Below are 22,376 nucleotides of genomic sequence, written 5' to 3'. Positions count from 1 at the left end.
AGAAATTGTGCTCCGGCGGCATGGCGGCCACGGGAGGCCCCATTAGCTAAAGTGGTGCTTCAGGTTAAGAACAGTTTCAGGTTAAGAAAGGACCTCCAGAACGAATTAAGTACTTAACCCGAGGTACCACTGTATTAAAATACAGTAGTCCATCAAACATTAAAAGCTTCCCTGAACAGGGCTGCCTTCAGATGTCTTCTAAAAGTCTGGTAGTTGTTTTTCTCTTTGACATCTGGTGGGAGGGCATTTCACAGGGTGGGCACCACTACCGAGAAGGCCCTCTGCCTGGTTCCCTGTAACTTGGCTTCTCGCAGGGAGGGAACTGCCAGAAGGCCCTCGGTGCTGGACCTCAGTGTCCGGGCAGAACGATGGGGGTGGAGACGCTCCTTCAGGGATACTGGGCCGAGGCCGTTTAGGGCTTTAAAGGTCAGCACCAACCCTTTGACTTGTGCTCGGAAACGTACTGGGAACCAATGTAGATCTTTCAAGACCGGTGTTATGTGGTCTTGGCAGCTGCTTCCAGTCACCAGTCTAGCTGCAACATTCTGTTCTTATGCAGCTCTTAGTTTAAAAAAGCTTCCCTAACTCAGACCTCAAGGGTAGAATTGGTTCTCAGGGGTTCTTCCAAGTTTTGCTACTGGAAACTGTTTTAACTGATGGCACTACTGGTTAATCTTGTGTCCCCTGCATGTCAGGTGTGTGTGCATGCAGGGGACCCAACCAGGACCCCTTCCCATTCCTTAGGCCTGCTTTGCCTCTGGCGCTAACTTGGCCTCTTTGGAGAGCCAACAGAAATGAGTGGCTTCCAGCTGCACTGGAAATCAGGGTGGTCAGCTGTGGCTTATTCAGTTCCATTTGTTGTTGGTGCAGGTAATTCTAGGATCACCTCTGAATTCTTCCTCAGGTACTTTGCTGGATATGAGAGAGTGAGTCTGGGGCATCATGTGCTTGGTGAGAATGGCAAACTGCTTTCAGCGTTCCCTGGGTGAGGTGACTTGTTTTCTCCAAAAGAAGTGGCAATGTGGGTCAAGGCCCATATTTCCCTGATTCTTATCTTGTGCCAGCGTTTGTTTTTTATCTTTGACTCTTCCTTGAAACGAATGAGCTTGAAGGGATTGTCATCTCGGCATTGCTGAGCATGTAAACAAGCCCTCTGCATTCTGCTTGAGTAGCAGTCTGAACGGATTGGGGCTTATTCATGAGCTTTATATATGCTGCTTCCAAACTATTGTGACAGCAGAGGCCTCTCTCTGTGTTGCACTGGATTTTGAAAGCTGAAAAGGTTATTGTTGGCTTAAGGGGGTATTTACATAGATCTACGTTAGCATTTTAATACAGGCCTTGGAGTTTTGTGCCTTCATTCAGTTTTGCCTTTCATCGTGGCCATGGCAGATGCAGGCATTGTTGTAGTGCTTGTTTACCTGCCACTCACCCCAATCAAAGGGAACTGAGTAGTTCAAATATCTCCTCTGATAAGAATTTGCCAGGTGGATGAAGATATACCTCTTTGCTTGCTCTACTAGATTGGTTTACCTTTCTGGTGGTGTGTAGATGATCACTGAGGAAATGTATGTAAAATGCTTGAAACACTAAAAAAGGGAGGGAAGGAAGGAAGGAAGAACTACATTTTTGCCCAGTTCACACATCACAGTAAACCATGGTCTTTGGTAAGCTACAGTTTACGGTGAAGGAACAGCACGATGGTGCATGCTGCTCATCTATGCCCGCTTTGGTCCTCCCTTTCCCAATCTGAGTGTTTTAGAGTTGCATGTAAATCAGTACTTGTGGTTACCAAGGTGTGTTTTTTGCTTATGGTTCATTTGGGAGGATTGCACATAATGGAAAGCCAGCTGCTCTGGGGTTTATTTCTGAGCTTGGGACTTGGGAGAAGCAAAGAGGGTGTGACTTCATGCTGCCTGTTCCCTGTAAGCCATAGTTTATTTCAGACCATGGCTTACTGTGATGTGTGAATGAGACCAAATTACTAGTGTTTAGTTACCGCCTCCCTGACAACAGTGAGCATGTGGAATGCAGTTTCTCATTCTGATGATGCAATTCCTTTCTGAGATTTCCATCTTCTCTGCTTTGCCTTGTAGCAAAGGTTGCCTGCCCTACATTGGCCTCTGCATTTTATTGCTGGCTTGGCATCTGTGCTCAGGACCACTCTGCAGCCCTGTGCTCTCTGCTGCTTATGCAATTGCCTCGCTTCTCCTCCTATGGGCTTCTGATGCTCTTAAGCTGCCATTTAGAACGGCAGCAACTGAAAAGGGCTTCTAACAAGCTGGCCGTGTGTTTGGGTCATAGAGAGTTTTATTTACTACACATTAGAATTTTCTTCTTCTCACACTGAGACTTAAAGAGCTGAAGTTGTCACAGGGTGGACAATGCTTGGAATTGCCTTTTTCACCGTGAAATAATTGAGGAGGCAGCACAGAGAGCAGTAAAATGGTTCTGTGACATTCTCTAGTTGTATAACCTTCTGAAACAAGGGGCGGTTCAGATCCCTCTTGCTCAAAAGTGTAAGATAAGGGCCGCAAGCACATGTTTGCTGTTTCTGATTTCTGCTGTGATCTTGCTATGCAGCAATATTGAGGGGTTCTGAAGAACTTCTGCTTTTCAACAAGGACTTGAAAGATCAGTACCACTGACTCTGCTTGCTGACCTATATGCATTTAAATACATCCTCCCCTCTGGTATAAACAGTGGTGGGGCCCTCCCCTTATACTGCTTGGATTTCTCCCCAAAACAACTGCCAGCTTCAGGCAGATTTTTCACTGGACCCCATTAGAGGTAGAAATGTTTAAATTCCTTCTCCACAGATTCCCTCTGGTTTTTATTAATATTACACAATAGTAAACACACACACACACAGACAGACAGACAGACAGAGAGAGAGAGAGAGAATTAATGAAGGATAGAATGATGTTGGATAGTAATTAAGGGGTTTCCAGCTGTAATGCTTTAAGAGAATATGAAAAAAGGGTTATAAATGGGTTAAAATTTAATGGTAAGGTTTTGCTGAACCAATAATTTGAAGTGGAATACAAAGGAGGCAGTGCCAAAGAATGCGCCAACTACCGCACAATTGCACTCATTTCACACGCTAGCAAGGTTATGCTTAAAATTCTACAAGGAAGGCTCAAGCAGTATGTGGACCGAGAACTCCCAGAAGTGCAAGCTGGATTTAGAAGAGGCAGAGGAACCAGAGACCAAATTGCAAACATGCGCTGGATTATGGAGAAAGCTAGAGAGTTCCAGAAAGACATCTACTTCTGCTTCATTGACTATGCAAAAGCCTTTGACTGTGTTGACCACAGCAAACTATGGCAAGTTCTTAAAGAAATGGGAGTGCCTGATCACCTCATCTGTCTCCTGAGAAATCTCTATGTGGGACAAGAAGCTACAGTTAGAACTGGATATGGAACAACTGATTGGTTCCAAATTGGGAAAGGAGTACGGCAAGGCTGTATATTGTCTCCCTGCTTATTTAACTTATATGCAGAATTCATCATGCGAAAGGCTGGGCTGGATGAATCCCAAGCCGGAATTAAGATTGCCGGAAGAAATATCAACAACCTCAGATATGCAGATGACACAACCTTGATGGCAGAAAGTGAAGAGGAATTAAAGAACCTTTTAATGAGGGTGAAAGAGGAGAGCGCAAAATATGGTCTGAAGCTCAACATCAAAAAAACGAATATCATGGCCACTGGGCCCATCACCTCCTGGCAAATAGAAGGGGAAGAAATGGAGGCAGTGAGAGATTTTACTTTCTTGGGCTCCATGATCAGTGCAGATGGTGACAGCAGTCACGAAATTAAAAGACGCCTGCTCCTTGGGAGAAAGGCGATGGCAAACCTAGACAACATCTTAAAAAGCAGAGACATCACCTTGCCAACAAAGGTCCATATAGTAAAAGCCATGGTTTTCCCAGTAGTGATGTATGGAAGTGAGAGCTGGACCATAAAGAAGGCTGATCGCCGAAGAATTGATGCTTTTGAATTATGGTGCTGGAGGAGACTCTTGAGAGTCCCATGGACTACAAGAAGATCAAACCTCTCCATTCTGAAGGAAATCAGCCCTGAGCGCTCACTGGAAGGACAGATCGTGAAGCTGAGGCTCCAATACTTTGGCTACCTCATGAGAAGAGAAGACTCCCTGGAAAAGACCCTGATGTTGGGAAAGATGGAGGGCACAAGGAGAAGGGGACGACAGAGAATGAGATGGTTGGATGGTGTTCTTGAAGCTACCAGCATGAGTTTGATCAAACTGCGGGAGGCAGTGGAGGACAGAAGTGCCTGGCGTGCTCTGGTCCATGGGGTCACGAAGAGTCGGACACGACTAAACGACTAAACAACAACAACAAAGGAGGGAGGTATGAGGAGGTCCGGGAAATAAGTGATAGAAAATATGTGTCTTTTTTTTAAAACTGTCTTTATTTTGTATTTTTTTTTTTTTACTGTATTATTTAAAAAAAACCTTAATAAATATTTTATGGGGGGGGGAAAGAGAGAGAGAGAGTTAAATGGAACTTTGCACCTAACATGAAGTTGCATTAAACATCACTGTAGTTTGGCCCTGACTTCTAATTCTCCAGAAATGTGTTAACTTTATACATGTTGTTTCTAGTGGTGGTGTTAATTACAGTGGTACCTCGCAAGACGGAAAACTCGCAAAACAAAAGGGTTTTTGGTTTTTTGAGTTGCTTCGCAAGACGATTTTCCGTATGGGCTTGCTTCGCAAGACGGAAACGTCTTGCAAGTTTGTTTCCTTTTTCTTAAAACCGTTAATACAGTTGCGACTTGACTTCGAGGAGCAACTCATAGCAGCGGTGTGGTATCCTTTTTTGAGGTTTTTGAAGACTTTGGTGATTTTTGAAGCTTTTCCAAAACTTTTCCAAAACCGTGCTTCGCAAGACGAAAAAAAACCGCAAGACGAAAAAACTCGCGGAACGAATTAATTTCGTCTTGCAAGGCGCCACTGTATCCTACTTTTCCTCTAAGGAACTCAAGGTAGCATACATAGTTCTCTTCCTCCCCATGTTATCCCCACAACAATCCTGTGATGTAGGTTGGGCTGAGAGTAAGTGACTGGCTCAAGGTCACCCAGTGAGCTTCATGTCTTAAGTGGGGATTTGAACCCTAATCTCCCAGCCCCAGTACTAAGAACTGCACCATTTTGACTCTCTTAAATTATTCTGTCTTCTGTTGTCACCCAGAGATTTAGTTGTTCTTAAAGCTTTATCCCACAAATTTATTGGTGAATCAAATACAGGTTATAGGTCTGTATGACTACGTACTTAAAAAAAACAACCAAAACACCTCCAAGTCTCCAAAACCGGTGCCCTTCACAATACCACAAGCTATTTTACCTCCTGATAATAAAACCAAAGTGAGTTTTTAGCAGCTGCTATCTCTTGAAGCAGTAAGGATGTGTTAAAGCACTGGGGGGGGGGGGAAGTCTCTGGTATGTGATGTTGTGATCTCGATACTGGAGTGAGAAGCTTGAACAGGAAGACGGGATGTCATGCTGTACTCTTTGTACCTGAAGGGACATTGCGTCTCTCTAACACAGGGATGGATTCTCTGTAATTGGTTTTGAAGTGGTCTGCCTGTCCGCTCCCCCCCCCCAGCTGCTTGCCACAGTCATCGTGATGACCCTTCTCTACTCCTGGTGAGTGTGAAGTTGAGCATGAAGGGGAGAAAGCTTCTTCTCCGGGTTGGAGCTGGAAAGGTGGTTGGGGTCTCTTCCCCCTCAGTCACCTTCTTCAAAGTCCCCCATTATATTCTTGTGGAGAAGCTGGTAAAATGTGGACTGATGAGGTATCTGTTAGGTGAATTTGTAGGTGGTTGACTGACAGAACCCATAGAGTGCTTACTAACAGCTCCTTGTTATCCTGGAAAAAAGTGACAAGTGGAGTGCCACATCTTTATAGACTACTTGGACAAAGGAATTGAGGGGATGTTGTATTCTGCCTCGGTCAGAGCACACTTGCAGTATAGTGGTACCTCGGGTAATTCGTTCTGGAGCTCCGTTCTTAACCTGAAACTGTTCTTAACCTGAAGCACCACTTTAGCTAATGGGGCCTCCTGCTGCTGCCGCACCACCGCCGCACGATTTCTGTTCTCATTCTGAAGCAAAGTTCTTAATCCGAGCTACTATTTCCTGGCTAAGTGGAGTCTGTAACCTGAAGCGTCTGTAACCCGAGGTACCACTGTACTGTGTCCAGTTCTGGGCGCTACAGTTTAAGAAGGATATTGACAAGCTGCAATGTGTGCAGAGGAGGGCAACCAAGGTGATCAAGGGTCTGGAAACTAAGCCTCATGAGCTACAGTTGAGGGAACTGGGTTTGTTTAGCCTTCATAAAGGACTGTCACATGGAAGATGGAACAGACTTCTTTTCTCTCCTGCTCCAGAGGCTAGGACTTGAACCAATGGCTTCAAGTTACAGGAAAGAAGATTCTGACTAAACATCAGGAAGAACTTTCTGAAAGTAAGAGCTGTTCAACAGTGGAAAATATTCCCACAGGAGGTGGTGAACTCTCCTTCTTTGGAGTTTTTAAGGCAGAGGTTGGATGGTCATCTGTTGTGTATGATCTAGTTGAGATTTCTGCATTGTGGGAAGGTTGAGCCAGATAACCCTTGGGGTCCCAATGCTACAGTTATATGATTCTATTATTGTGGTCAGATGTGTCACAAGAAGGCCTCTCCTCCTCCCAGAGGGGAGGGGTTGTGAGCGGGAGCACCTTCCCGCAGGGACAGGGGGGCGTGTACGGCTCCCTGCTCCTGATTGCTTCTGCTGCCACGCCCAAGCCTCCCAGCCGACCAATAGGCGGGGCTGGTGGGCGGGGCTAGCCGCATTTAAACAGCCGCGGCAGCGCTCAGCTCCCAGCCTGTTCCTGCTTTCTTCAGATCTCCCTGCCTCCCTCCCTCCCTCTTAGGTCAGTTTCTTTTGCGTATTTACCTTGCTGTGGACTTCGTTTGGTTGCCTTGGTTGCCCAAGGGGCCCCGTAGGACTTTTTTATCCATTTGGCAAATTGGCACCAGCCTCAGGTTTTTTCGCCTGCCTCGTAGCAATTCGTCACAACTTTCTGGTATTGGCGGTTAGGCATTGGAATATGTGTGCCGCGTTGGAGGATTGGGTATGGGCCATCATCTACCCCTCCCCTTGTTTGGGTATTCCGGTAAAGGAATCCGGCGGTCGTAGATCCTGTCCGATGCCCTGCTGGTGGCAAGGGCCATGGCACGACCCCCGGTGACGTCATGGGGGAGCTTCCAGTTGTATTTGCATCAACAAGCTCCTCCCATTGATTGTTAACCCAGAAATGACTCCCGTGGAGTCTTGTATTGCTGTTTCATCCAGTGTCTAAGCCAATACAACTCACATGCTGTAACCAATAAAAGTTGTGGCCTAATTTTGCCCATTAACCAAAAATAATGTGTCTCTGTGTCTTATTATACTCTTATGCGGGTGGCAGGTCCTCAACTCACAACTGATGGTTGTTGTCCGGGTTTGGTTAAAGGCTGGACACAGACGGAGAAATGGCAAGTTGCTTGGAGTAAATGCCACTTGGAGTGTGCAATGTCCAGTGCCTGCTTCTCACTCTACCTTGGTTGCCTAGTTCCATTTCCAGATGATATACAGGAAGACTTGTGTGAACCTTTATGGTTTAGAAACGTATGCTGGGATGGTGCAATAGAATTTTCCATGCCAGATCAGTTGACCCTAATGGGGAGGGCACAAGTGCCACATTGTGTTGGCTGTGAAGTATTGATGAGGCAGGGGCAATGCAGAGAGAAACAATAAAGGGGAGGAGCTTTTCTCTCCCACGACAATGGCTGGACCTCTTTAGAATTCTTCCTCCGCCAATGTTTTGGGCTACAACTCCCATTAGACCCTGACAGTATGTCTGTATGAGAGAGTAGTTCAAAATTTCCAGGGGAAGACTGATCTAGTTTAAGTCTCTTGCCTTGGTGCCTAAGAAGTAGTCGTAGTTTCGTCTGCTAAGGAAAATTAGTTTGGAGGTGCTATTTATTTCCTCCTTTCAGTTGGCTTGTTTGGCTGCCTGGATGCTTCTGAGCAGTTTATGCTTGAAAGCTGTTATTTTCATGTGGAAAAAGCTATTTGTTCAGCATACATCCAGCCAAGAAAGGACTGTTATTGTGTGGGTGTCTTTAAAATCGACCCAGAGGAAAATGGAAGCTGGGTATCATGTTTTGAAGTGCTGACAACAGATGTATATTTTAGAAAGCAATGTTTTGTATGGGCTTTTTCTGCTTCTGGAAAATGTATTAATAAAATGAAGTATTAATAAAATAAAATGAGCATGTTGACAATAGATCTGTGGAGTCATTTTCCAGCTACAGAAACACCAGTGTCTTGGTGGAAATATTAGGGAGAGGCATAAAGATAGACTTGGAATGGAAGAAAGTTTAATTGGCTCCCCACACAGTGTTTCTCTGCAGCCCCATGAAAATGGGTGAGTGCATTGTCCCTGGAGCCAGGCTGACAGGGCTGGGGAACCTACTTGCCTCTTACATGGGGCTCCCAGAATGTTGCCCATCAGGAAATGTGGCCCTCTGGCTCAAAAAGTTTCCCCATGCCCTGATTTAAACTGATGTATTCTGAAGGTGGCCCCAAAGAAGGTGACAGTATGAATCATAACAAATTCTTAAGCATATGAGCCAATAAAATTACAGTTAAACCAATCACATTGCAAGATCTGGCAACAGACAGAGGGGCAGATCCCCCTGTCCAACCAACCAAGATCCAAATACACCTCCCAAAAATAGATGCATTCTTAAATGGCGGCAACTCTCAAAAATCCTCACTGCCCCTAAGAGAACACCAAACTGATCCCGCAGCTTGAGGCATGGCCACAGTGAAGGTGCTCTTCTACGTTCTCACCAAAGGTATCTCTGGCACTGTTGAAACATGCAGTAGAGCTTCCCTGGCTGATCTCGAAGGACAGGCAGACTCAAGGAGGAGATGGTGGGCCGGCATGTATCCTGGCTCTATCTAAGCCCTTTAGCATCATGGGGGGGGGGGTTTACAGTTACCCCACCTACTACCTCTGGAAGCCTTCCTGGTGATGCCAAAGGGGGCACTGATCTTTGGGGATGCTGAACACTATAAATTTAATCAGACTAACTTGATTCTTGGCTAATTTGTCATGGATTTGATATCAGTAGCTGGAGCATCTGGGATGAAACACTTCAAACCTCCTTGTTCTTTTTGCTACTGCCAGGAGGTGAAATGTTGCTACGCTGATTGTACTCAAAATGATGTTCTTTTGTGTGCTGTTACCTTTGCTATTAAGTTGCTGTTTTGTTGTTGCCATTATTTTTATTTATTTAATTTCTTTACCGCCCTTCCTCTGAGGATCACAGGGCAGTTGACAATATAAAAACACAAAAATGCACAACATAGTAACAAACAACCCTTCCCCCGCTACAGTATTAAGAAATTGTTCTTGCATTTGCTGATTTTGTGAGGCAGTGCTATTCTCTTTGTTGTAAGCAGCTTAGAGCGCGGGTGCTTTTCTGTGTGTGGAAAGGCAGCATACAAAAATAAAGTGATGAGTAATGATGACAAAGGCAGCAAGCGGGGCCTGCAACACATCGTATGGAGCGCAGCTTCTTGCTTTATGCCACTGTGGCAGGAGCTGCCTGAGACAGGGGTTGGGGGAAGATAGATTATTTCTTGTTTTAATTTGTTTACCACTTGATTGTAATAAACCTTGTTGTTGTTTCTTAAGGCTTTGACTCACTGTATTTTTACAGGTTGCCACATCTCTTCCTGGCAACTTTTGCCAAATCTGCCTTCCTTTCCTCCATGCCATGGCAGTTGCTCCCTTCTTCTCCTCCCTGAACTGTGTATATTGTTGAGCCTGTAGACAGGCCTGACCTGAAGGTGGGGATTGGAGTATGTTAGGCTATACAGTGGTACCTCGGGTTAAGTACTGAATTCGTTCCGGAGGTCTGTACTTAACCTGAAACTGTTCTTAACCTGAAGCACCACTTTTAGCTGATGGGGCCTCCTGCTGCCACCGCGCCGCCGGAGCCCGATTTCTGTTCTCATCCTGAAGCAAAGTTCTTAACCTGAAGCACTATTTCTGTAACCCGAGGTACCACTGTACTTCCATTCCACCTTTAGAACAGATGTGTGGATTGTTGTATGTCATATGTCTGTTTACTTCCAGCACAGTCTGCTGGGAACTTCCGTTGTATATTGCTTTTGCTATACTGCTGTTTGCTTGGACATGAAGGGAAGCAGACATGTTTTTTCTTTGTTCCTGATGCCGAATAGATGCCTGTAAATATGCTTACATATGCTTCTGTCCGCCACTTCTGTTGTGAAAAGTTATTCACTCTGCTGATTAAAGCGTGCTCAGTCTCTGAAGGCTTTTGAGGCTCGAGTCACTGATAGATGCTGTTGCGAGAACCGGAGTTCGCCTAGCTGCCGGCTGGTGGCTGGAGCCAGCTGGGGGCCTGCCAAATGCCCCCGTCTCCCCGGACGCATCCCAACAGGGCAATGGTGGCTGACGTCAGAGAGGCGTTGCAGTTCCTAGCGGGAAGCAGAGTTTGGGGGTCCTCCTCTTTCACGAATGGTTGCAGGTTTCCCAAATGCCTGTCCCCGTCTTCCTTTCAGCTTTCCAATGGTTCCTGGGAGGTTGGGCTTGATGCAAAAATCTCCATTGAAACGTAGGCTGCGGTTATGCCGTGAGCTAGATTTTGTTAGCGTATCGTGCCTCTTTCCCCTCAAAATCTGTATGTCTTGACCACTCAGTTTCTGCGTTTGATCTGAATAATGTCTAACTAACGCTCCGAGGTGGCCTTGACACTGAATGTAGATGACATTAGCATCTGGGTGTTTTTCTTTGTAGTTGAGTGTAGTAAGCCCTGCTGCATACTTGGCAGGATTGAGAGTGGACAAGGATTATGAACAGTGAGAGTATGTAGGCTGCTGGGGCCCTATTCTGAAGTGTTGTGTTCACCTCTGGTACAGCCACATCTGAAGCAGCTGTGGTGCAATGGTGCATCTCTTGTGGTGAGTCTGTGGTTGGCTGTGGTGATTTGAAGTGGTGGTTTCTATTAGTCTGCACATGACAACAGCTCTTCAGAAAGTACCGTAGTTCTTCTTTCAGTTGGAGGAGATGTGTAGGGGGTGCTTTAAGGCAAGTGTGGGCGTTCCTGTCTGTTGGCGCTTTGAGAAGGTAGCTTCCATCCAGGATAGGCTGCAGGTCCCTTAAGAGTACATAGGAAGCAACCTCATTACAGAGCCAAACCATTTATCTGTCTAGCTCTATAACATCTAGCAGTGCCTCCCCAGGTTTTAGCGCTACCTGAAAATATCAGGGATTGAACCTGGGATTTTATGTGTGCAAGGTAGATGCTCTGCCACTGAACTATGGTCCTTCCTTTAGCAGTAGAACCTCCATGTTGTGAGCTATAGATGATAGTGGAAATGATGCCATTGTGTTGCCCTGGGGAGGTTGATATGCATGGAAATCCACCATAGCATTGGAGAACTGTAGAGTTGGAAGGGGCCTCAAGCATAATCTAGCCCAACTGCCTTCAATGCAGGAATTACAGTTAAAGAATCCCTAACAGACAACCACCCAACCAGTGTTTATACTGCAAACCTCCAAGGAAGGAGAGTCCACCACCTTCCAAGGGAGCCTGTTTCACTGTCAAACAGCTCTTAACACCAGAAAGTTCTTCCTAATGTTTTTTGTCGGAATCTCCTTGTAATTTGAATCCATTGGTTCAGGGTCTATAATCTGGAGCACCATGGATTGAGCTATCTTCTAACCTGGATAAAAGACTGGTATTGGCAGAATTGAGGATGTCCAATTTTGGGTTTCTTTGTTGCTGGTCAAAGCAATGGAAAAAGCAATGGGAAGATGCTGAATAAAATCTCTAGGGCGGCTCATCAGGGGGAAAGAAAACTCTGGCAGAGATTGTGAGTTACCAACTTAATGGCATATGGACCTCGTTTGGTGCCCTTCAGATGTAGGTAGACTATGTCCCACAACCTCTCACCATTGGTCTCCCCTTTCCTGGGGCTGATGGGAGGTGCAATTCAAACATTTGGAGGGCACCAGATTGGGGAAGGCTGGTATAAACAAGACTACTGTACTGGGTTCCTGGTTCTTCCTGAGAGATGATGCTTCCATCACATCTTGTGCAGCAGATTGTTATAAACATGGTGCACTGTAGGAATGTTGATTGATAGTGGTTTGGCTGTAAAAGTTGTGGCTTGTGGAGTGAAATTAATCAGTGTCCTTTCACTGTGTTGTTGTATGAGTTTTGTTCCGAGGTAATATCAACCAGAGAAGTGCTAGGGGTTATTCTGCTGTGGAAGGCCAAGCTTTTCCTCTATGTGTAGAAATCAGTTGCTGTCTGCTCCTTTCATAGATTATCAGCAGTGAAGCTGAGAAAGGAGGAATGCTTGTTCAAGACCACCCAGTGAGTCCCTGGCAGAACCTTCCATGTCCATGATGCCTGAGGTCCTGTCCATCTGTCCTTTACTGTACACCAGCCACCCCTAACCTGGTGCCGTCCAGATGTTTTGATTAAAAACTTTGCCCTTCAGACACTCTCTCTCTCTCTCTCTCTCTCTCTCTCTCTCTCTCTCTTTCCTGGCATGGCTTTGTGATTCAGTTGCAGGGGCTCTGCAGAATTGCCCACCTTCAGAGGATGCTACCCATTGCATTGCCGCATGAGTCATTGTTTTAGATGGCCAGGACTTCCAGGAGGCACACCCAGAACAGTGACTCATGCAGAAATAATATAGGGCAAACTACACTGAGCAGAGGTGGATTCTTGTGCTCACATGCTCTAAAAACAATTCCTCTCCAGTGCGAGAGTTCCTCCAGTTTTAATTCAAGGATGAAAGTTATCTTGGTTGCCTAGATAGCCATATCTCCTTCCAGAGCGCTTGGATTGATTTTCTGCATGGCTCTCCAAGGTCAGGGCTGCTTAGTTTCAACAGCAAAATTGCTTGCCCTCAGATTTCAGACAATCCTCTAAAATTGCTAGCTTAACTTTTGCACATCTTGTGTCCGCAGGTGGGTTTGCTATTGTTTTTCTGGTGAGAACCAGCAATGGAATGAAATGTGCCCTCAAACGAATGTATGTCAACAATGAACATGACCTACAAGTCTGCAAAAGGGAAATTCAGATCATGGTAAGACAAGGCAGGGCTCAAAACTCTGGGAGTTCTTGCAGAATGTTTTGGATAGATACTATTGCATGGATTGGAAAGTTGGGCCCTCCTGTTTGTCAGATCTAGGAGGGAAAGAAAAGCACTCCTGTTAGCACTGCTACAAAGCCAGCTGTTGTTTTAAAAATGTAACTGCTTCTTTAAATTCCGTAACTTGAGTGAGGGTGGGAAGTTCAGGTGTCAGAGTTTGGCCAGGATATTCTAGAAATACAGAACAACCAAAAATCATGTAGCAGAAGTGAATTTGAATTTGAAAAGTTATTGGATACCCAGAGAATGAGGAGAAGCAAAGTAAAAGGAAGAGAGTGATAAGTGTCACTGGCATAATATGTGCAGGTAGCTTAATTCTGTTTCGAAGTTTGTTTACTTAGATGTAGATTTGTCTGGTTGTGACTTGCAGTAACCAGTACCACTTCTCTTACTTTTCCCAGAGGGACCTTGTGGGACACAAGAACATTGTTGGATATATTGACTCCAGTATAAACTCTGTGAGCAGCGGGGATGTCTGGGAAGTCTTGATCCTCATGGATTTTTGCCGAGGTGTGTACTAGTTCAGTGGAGCCATGTTTACAAACCTGTATGGTATGACTCCTGTTCTCAGAAGGCCTGCACGATGTCCAGATATTCAAAGGTTTGTCTAGATCGGAGTGCTGTTCAAATGCAAGAAAGTGCAATGGAAAAAGATTCTTGCCTTAAAAATAAGTTCACAAACAATACTAGCCCACAAGATTTACCCCACCTCTGGCAACAAGGCAAGCAGTCATTACCAAGCCATGCTTAGAAGAGAACCTTAGAGGCTCGTCACAACTCACCTCAAAGGAACAAGCAAGCTCACTCGATTATTTTCCATCTCAGATTGGAATAGGGATTTGGAGAATAATTTTTAGCCCTTCCCTATGCAATGTGTTAGAGCTGTGTTGCCCCATTATGTTATGTAGGAGGAAAGTCACGACTGCAGGCATAATCCTGCATAGGGTGCTGGGATTCTGGGGCAAAGCTTTTGGGGCATGCGGCTGAAACCTCTTGAGGCACCAAACGTTTCTTAGAAGCAGCTGTGTTCATTTGCAGAGATGGGAGCAGTCACACTCCCTCTGAGCTTAGAGGGAGGACCGTAGCTCAGCAATAGAGCATTTCCTGTGTATGCAAAAAAAGCCCTAGGTTCAATCCTGGCAACACCAGATAGGGTTGGGAAAAGAATTCTGGAGAATCCCTGCCAGTCAGTGTAGGCAGCAATGAGCTAGGTGAACCCGTGCTCTGACTTAGTATAAGGCAGTGGTTTCCAAACTTTTTTGGGGGGGTCTTCATTGCATAAACTCACCCCCAGTGATCCTACCCTGCAAAAAGCATTATTCAGAATATCAGTTTGCATGACCCGCTAAGGAAAATGACACAATAAAATTAAAAACAGCACATTTATTCAAAATCCAATTCAACCATTTCATTTAGTTAATTCATTTAGTTAATTCAAAATAGATGAATCTGATCTGGTGATACTAGGTATTGCCTGAAAAAGATTTCTATGCATAAAACATTTATATATAACTACTTACCAAACATGCACAAACCTTCACCTACCACAGATGTGTGGCAACTAATTTATAAGGCAATTGATAGCTGTTAACCAGTTATTAGGCCATGGGTGCTTCTGTGGTGTAAACCACTGAGCCTTGGGCTTGCCGATCAGAAGGTTGGTGGTTCGAATCCCCATGATGGGGTGAGCGCCCATTGTTCGGTCCCAGCTCCTGCCAACCTACCAGTTCAAAAGCACGTCAAAGTACAAGTAGATAAATAGGTACCGCTCCAGCGGGAAGGTAAACGGCGTTTCTGTGCGCTGCTCTGGTTTCGCCAGAAGCGGCTTAGTCATGCTGTCCACATGTCCCAGAAAAACTGTCTGCGTACAAACGTCAGCTCCCTCGGCCTATAGAGGGAGATGAGCGCCGCAACCCCAGAGTCGTTCGTGACTGGACTTAACTGCCAGGGGTCCTTTACCTTTTACCCAGTTATTGGTATATTGTGACAACTCAGAAATGTAAATACCAGCAAGCGTGACCAAAGGAAATAGATTTGAAAAATATAGGAGGAGTATAACTTTAAATACAAAATGAATGTGTTTTGCTCTAGGCTCTAGCATTGTCAGTTGTACATAAGTGAGCAACATGTTTGGAGGAGCCCAACTCTAGTGCCTCCTGCCACCCCCTTGTTTCTTAGCCTGCCCCCCAGTAGTCCCACTGCTCCCCAAGGGGTGGTACCACCCAGTTTGGGAACCACTGGCACAGGGCACCTTTTGATGTTTCCTTGAGTGCCTTGTGGTTAGTAAAGCCTCTTAGAAAGCTCAGTGTCTCACCACTGATATTGGCTCTCCCTCTCTCTTACTCTGCCTTTACTCTTTCCAGGAGGCCAAGTGGTGAACCTCATGAATCAGCGCTTGCAGACAGGCTTCACGGAAAGCGAAGTCCTGCAGATCTTCTGTGACACCTGCGAAGCCGTGGCCAGGCTGCACCAGTGCAAATCGCCCATCGTCCACAGGGATTTGAAGGTAACTTACAGTGTCCTTGTAGAGATGCTTGGCGTGCGGATAGTATTCTGGTGCCCAGAGACTCTCCTCAATATTAAAGCAGTGATAGGTCCTCATGACTGGGTGTGTTACAGGCAGTTCCTTTTCGCTACCTTGCTGATATTTGAAAACAAGAGTTTTGTGCACAGGTATCACTCACATTAGGAGACGCGGGTGGCGCTGTGGGTTAAACCACAGAGCCTAGGACTTGCCGATCAGAAGGTCGGCGGTTCGAATCCCCGTGACAGGATGAGCTCCCGTTGCTCGGTCCCTGCTCCGGCCAACCTAGCAGTTCGAAAGCACATCAGAAGTGCAAGTAGATAAATAGGTACCACTCCGGCGGGAAGGTAAATGGCGTTTCTGTGCACTGCTCTGGTTTGCCAGAAGCGGCTTAGTCCTGCTGGCCACATGACCCGGAAGCTGTACGCTGGCTCCCTCAGCCAATAAAGCGAGATGAGCGCTGCAACCCCAGAGTCGGTCACGACTGGACCTAATGGTCAGGGGTCCCTTTACCTTTACCTATCACTCACGTTTGAGCTGTTAGGTTTTTTGCACCACCAGTTTCTGACTAACCGTGAGCTGCTGTCAGTGGGCAGTTGGTGGAACCCCACTTGGTAGGTATTGTCTTGCCTCTCACTGACTGCTTATAGCAGCCTTCCCCAACCTGGTGCCCCCCCCCAGATGTTTTGGGGGCGGGTGTTTGACTTTATCACATTTATTACACAGTGTTTGAGGCTCTCTTCCAAGTTGTGTGAGAGCTCAAAGTAATGTAATCAACACTACAATTACAGAAAAGTGGTGTGCATGGATCTGTGCGCTTAGAAATCTTTATGGTGTGGGCTGACCCTGTGTCCCCAGCCTCTCAAATAGGGGGATCGTAAGCTCTTTCAGGGCATTTAAGTGATGTCAAAGGTTCTGCTTATCTGAGTTTCTCAGTGAAATATATTTGTTTCTCTTAAGGCAAGGCCAGAGGATCTGGTGCCATCCCAGATGTTCCCATCATCCTGATCCGTGTTGGCTGGGTCTGATGTGATTGTAATCCAAAGCATATGGAGGGACACAGGTTTCCTGCCTTTGCTCTTGGGAAACGATTTCTCAAAATCAGAATTTATCAAAATTCCCACCAAGCAAATGAGGAGTACCCAAGATGAATGTAGAAACAATCATTTATTACTATGAATGTGTTGAATAGTTGCTGTTGTGTGCCTTGGCATCAGTTCCATTTATTGTTTTTAGGAAGAGGGGATTTGTAGCTTTGTGAGAACATAAAAATAAATGCTGGAACATCTGTAGAACATTACGGAGGTGATCCTTTGTGTACAGTGGGATATATAGGGAGTGACAGTTGCAAAGCTCTGCCAGAATCTTACACCTACTGTAAAATTCCTAAATAGTCCACAGCAGCCTTTCCCAACCTGAGGCCATCCAGATGTTTTGGATTACAGCTCCCATCAGACGCAGCCAGCACCACTGTATGGTGGAAGCATGGGGGAGAGGGCTGATGGAAGCTGTATTTCAAAACCTTTGGAGGGCCCTAGGTTGGGGAAGGCTGGTCTATGAAGTATCAGGTGACCTTCTCCATGGGCGATATCTCAATCACCACGTGAAAAGTCTTCAGGGAGGAAAACCAAGTAGGACTTGATGGCTAGGGGATTGTGGCTTTTAGAAGTCAGGGGCACTTTCCGCAGTTGCCACCACTGCTCCCAAGTTCACGTTTCCGGTTCCTGCTGGTGGAAAGAGAAATGTTTATGCAAAAGGAATTATGTTTCCCCTTTATCCTGGTATGCACACCTTTTCTTTCCAGGTGGAAAATATCCTCCTGCACGATCGTGGCCATTATGTGCTGTGTGACTTTGGAAGTGCCACCAACAAATTCCAGAACCCTCAGCTTGAAGGAGTGAATGCAGTGGAGGAAGAAATCAAGAAGTGAGTGAGGGATGGTTTAGTGGGCCTCTCCTGTGTCTGGCTGGGGCTGCTTCTGCATGAAAAGCTTCATAGCTGGTTGACTGTGCAAAAGAGTGAAAAAGAGCAGCCTGTTTCAGTGCTTTTGGAACATTTGTTTAAATCTTAATTATTCTGGTTTCAAAACTAGAAGAGGGTTGTTAATTAGCTGGGCTGCTGCTAACGTTTACCCTGACACTTGCGGTGGCATATTTTTAGGACCCACCTTAATTTTTTATGATTGTAAGTTGTTTTAAATTATTTTAACTATTGTTTTTAATGCTATAACCCACCCTAGGACCTTAGGGTGAAGGGCAGAAAACAAACAAACGAATTATAAATTTATTGGCTTTCAACAGTAACCTCTTTTTGTGGTAGTCTGGGATCCGATCTTGAAATCTCTTTATTTCTGAGTGCCCTGAGCTGCTGTCAGTTCTAGATCTAGAAATCATTCAAGGAAGAGTAAACGTTGATGTGAGTTGTAGAGGAAACACCACATAGTTTATAAAACCATTTTGACTTACCCGGCTACCCTGTGAGTTTTGGTTTCCTTGTAGGTACACCACACTATCCTACAGAGCACCAGAAATGGTCAACCTCTATAGCGGCAAGCTGATTACTACAAGAGCAGACATCTGGGTACGTAGAAGGTTCTGTGAAGTTACTTGCCTGCATGTGGCTTGCTAGAAATTGTACTGGCAAATCTCTTGCCCTGGTTGCCTGCCCTTCCCTGTGGTCTTCTGTCTGCCATGGTTCCCAGTCCCTTAGACCTGCCCCTTCACTCGGTGGTGATCCTGCACGTTTTGCCACCGAGGCAAAGCAAGAAAGTGCCACCCCTTCCCCACCAATGCTACCCTTACACTCTGCTGCCTTCATCTCCCTCACCCACAACAATGACAATCAGAAAACGGGGAGTAAAAGGAGGCCATTGGGAAGAGATGGCAGTGGCGGTGGGCAGTGGTGTTAGTGGTGTCAGCAAAGGCAGCAGGTGGCGTGCTCTTTTTGGGTCCAGCTCTGCCACCACTCCCAACTGCCCTGTGCTTGCCACGCTGAGGCAATTGCTTCACCTTGCCTCACGGCCAGGCCGGGCCTGCTTCCACTACAGCATGTCCGGCTGGAAGCTTGCAGGTCCGTCACTCTCTTGCCTTCCTCAAGGATAGAAATGGAATCAAAGTGGCTCTTTTACAACCCAAATTCCCTCCCTCTTTTGATCTACACAAGCCTTTGACATCCCAGGGCAGCAAACTTTCCATTTTGGGCAACCCTTTGGTTACGTGGGGTATATTTAGCAGTTCAATGAGGCATACTTGGCAGCATGTTTTATTAATGTGGTTTGATATATACATTTGTTTTTAAATATTTAATTAGCAGTGAATTTACATTGCAATTTGGATTTGTTCTTGTGCCTCGGTCCCCCCCCCCCTTTTCATCTTTAGAAGTTGTAACCCGCCCCAGAGCCCTTGTGAATAGTATGGGGCTTAATAAATCAAAATGAGCAATTGGAGATTATTCCAAGAGGCTGCTTTCTGAGTTGCGTTTCAGAAGAAAGGACTAGATGCACTAAGGGCATAATCAGCCACTGTGCTAAAGGCAGAACTCTCAGCCCAGTAGAGATCTCAGGCCCACCACCCTGGTTTCCTCCCCACACCCCATCCAATCTATTCTTGCAGAGAAAACCAACGAGTGAACTGGACCATATTGCATTTGACTAACTTGTTTGCCTGGAAAGTCTAGAGTGGGTGGAGGGCTGCCTCAGTGAGAATTGCATACTTTATCCTGTGAAACAGCTGAATTTCCCTTTTTTTTTTTTTGTTTCATTCATGAGGTTTGCTTCATCATCTGCTCCTGTAGTCAATATTCTAGACAAAGTTTTAGCAGGTTTATTTCTCTTTTCCAAAACATGTATATTCCTTGCAATAGCATGCAGATCTGATTTAACTGCTTCCCATACCACAACAATAATAATTGCATTTTTCATTGGTGGGTGGGCCAGACCCTGCCTTTTCTAAATCTCTGGGTTTCATAAATGATGACTGGGGATGATGGGAGTTGTAGTCCAAAACATCTGAAGGGCACTTGGTTGGAGATGGCTGCACTATACTTTTTTCTTTCTGTATTCACTTCCCAGTAACTAGGATGTGATCAGCATAAGTTCTGCTTCTGAGCTCTTTCTACATCACTAGTGACTTTGGAAACAAAAAAAATAATCAATTCTCATAACCGCTTAAGGCAGTCCAAGTAAAAACTACAGCCTTTTTGCATGGGCGTGGGTAGTTGGAAGTGGCATCAAATGTTATTCCTTTGTTTTCTAATTGTGCTAGAACATCCTTTCATCAGGGTGCAAAAATAGCACTTAATTTTATTTTTTTTAATACATTTCTCTGTTGCCATCTCTTGCCAAAAATATTTTCTTCTGTTACTGATTTCTCCGGTTCTTTGACAACTCATAGATAACTAATAATTCATGTTTTTTTCTTTTTATCAATAAAAAAATCCAATAACATATAAATCTACACAAGTTAGAGAAACTGCATTCAGAAAGCAGACTCCTGAGCATAAACAAGCCATAGCTTTCAAATAAGCAGATGGATGGAGGGGGGGCATCTGGATGCATGGATGTAACATTCATGTCTTGCAGTCATGCATTTAAAAATCCAAGACGTACTGTGCTGAGAGTTTCACCTCCATTCTTTAATCTCAGACCAAACATGTAGATCAGGCATGGCCAAACTTGGCCCTCCAGATGTTTGGGACTACAATTCCTGTCATCCCTGACCACTGGTCCTGTTAGCTAGGGATGATGGGAGTTGTAGTCCCAAAACATCTGGAGGGCCAAGTCTGGCCATGCCTGATGTAGAGGCTCCTTGAAGCACAATATAACAGTGGCGTAGCGTGGGGGTGCAGGGGGGGCCGGGTGCAACACCTGGGGGTTAGGGTTAGGGGGCGCAAATCCACGGGTTAGGAGGCGCAAATTACTTGCCTTGCCCTGGGTGCTGACAACCCACACTACGCCACTGCAATATAAGCACTTGACTGACACCCCCCTCCGTGAAAAGACTTTGAGATGATTCTTTACCCATCATCATGTTTTTCTTTCAGAGACAACTTGTATCTTATGTTCTATTTTCGCATATCTTGAATACTGCTTTTCACTTCTTTAAAAATTGACACAGAATTTAAGACCCAGATCTTATGTGCAAATGTACTTTTGAAGAACTAGACTAAATGCCTTACTCCAAAGTAGGTAACAGAGATCATTGCCTGCAGATAGTAGAAAATGATGGTTGTTGGGATTAGATCTGCTCTACTCACCTAGGGTCCGTGGGCTGCTAGCTTCCCAGATTTTTCTTCTTGTAAAACAACACACACACACACACACACACACACACACACACACACACAGCAGGGGCTGTTTCAAACACACCAAACAACGGTCTCTGTGTGAGGAGGAATTGGTTTCCCTTCCTTCCCACCATCTGCTTAAGCCGGTATTCCCCAACCTGGTGCCCTCCAGATGTTTTGGACTATAACTGCATGCACCCAGGCAAGCATGGTCATTCATAGTTGTAGTCTAAAACATCTGGAGGGCACCAGGTTAGTGAACACTGGCCTAGAGAAATGTGTTGTGTAGACACTTCACACTGAGGCCGTTTTGTGATGCTTTCTTCTTTGAAAAGGAATCACACCAATGAGATGTATGTGTTTGACCATGTGGATGGTGTGAGCTGCACAAGGCTCAGAACTTGGCCTACAGTGTCTGGTGATTAGTTTAATTCAGAGTGCTCTGTTTTGGAGAATTGAGGCAGCTGCCAATTTTTTATAAGCTTTGAATTGCAAATTTTGATATTACACATCTCTTCCAGTTCAGAAACAGCAATCTTGGTTCACCAGAGGCAAACTTGGAACAATTGCTAGCAGAGCCAGCAATTCCTACATTCCTAGCTTCAAATCAGGCTGGGGTTTTGCTGACCTGAAATCTGATGCAGGTCATGTCAGCAAGAGAGGTTTGTTTTCTGTTGTTGCAACTAGAATCCAGCAAGGCCTTACATGACAACCGAGGTAACCAGGTCTCCGTTCCTGCAGCACACTAAAGAATTCTTCGTCTTCTTTCAGGCCATGGGCTGTTTGCTGTACAAACTCTGTTATTTTACTTTGCCATTTGGTGAGAGCCAAGTAGCAATTTGCGACGGAAACTTCACCATTCCTGACAACTCGCGCTACTCTCACGACATGCACTGCCTCATACGTGAGTATCTATTTGGGAATACAGCTCAACTCTGGTTTTGAAAAGCTAACTAACATGAAACTGCTCCTACCTCCTGCCAGGTATTTGGGTATGGAACCCAGAATACCTCTGTTTATAAGGACAAAGGTTTTGGGCACAAGTCTAGGAGATTTATTTTGGTGCCCACTTATGTGAACTTCATCAGATGCTCTTATATTGATGCATCTTTCCCCACACGGTTGCCTCTAGCACAACTGCCATCAGCTGTAGTTGTAGATGAAAGTTGTAGCCCAAAACATTTGGAGGACACCAGTCTGGGAAATGCTAAAGGTCCATAAATAGCAACACCCTAGTGGTCCCGGGCCCTGAGGAAGTTAGATTAGCCTCAACCAGAGCCAGGGCCTTTTCAACACTGGCTCCGGCCTGGT

The 22,376-nt window shown here is 45.4% G+C and overlaps 1 protein-coding gene across 9 annotated transcripts in view; it reads left to right on the top strand.

Annotated features, from left to right (window-relative positions):
* The window catches only part of AAK1 (AP2 associated kinase 1), a 105,848-nt gene that overhangs the window by 24,962 nt on the left and 58,510 nt on the right, over positions 1-22,376 (top strand). For all 9 annotated transcript variants that reach the window (XM_082229810.1, XM_082229811.1, XM_082229812.1 and 6 more), the window contains exons 3-8: positions 13,074-13,192; positions 13,660-13,768; positions 15,622-15,764; positions 17,587-17,708; positions 18,281-18,362; positions 21,837-21,969. In XM_082229810.1, the coding sequence (XP_082085936.1) occupies positions 13,074-13,192; positions 13,660-13,768; positions 15,622-15,764; positions 17,587-17,708; positions 18,281-18,362; positions 21,837-21,969 (708 nt within the window). The remainder of the gene's footprint in view (positions 1-13,073; positions 13,193-13,659; positions 13,769-15,621; positions 15,765-17,586; positions 17,709-18,280; positions 18,363-21,836; positions 21,970-22,376) is intronic.

The sequence above is a fragment of the Podarcis vaucheri genome (assembly GCF_965113315.1).
Source record: "Podarcis vaucheri genome assembly, chromosome: 7".
NCBI lineage: Eukaryota > Metazoa > Chordata > Lepidosauria > Squamata > Lacertidae > Podarcis > Podarcis vaucheri.
Note: the sequence above shows the minus strand (reverse complement) of the source record. Positions and strands in the feature narration are given on the sequence as shown.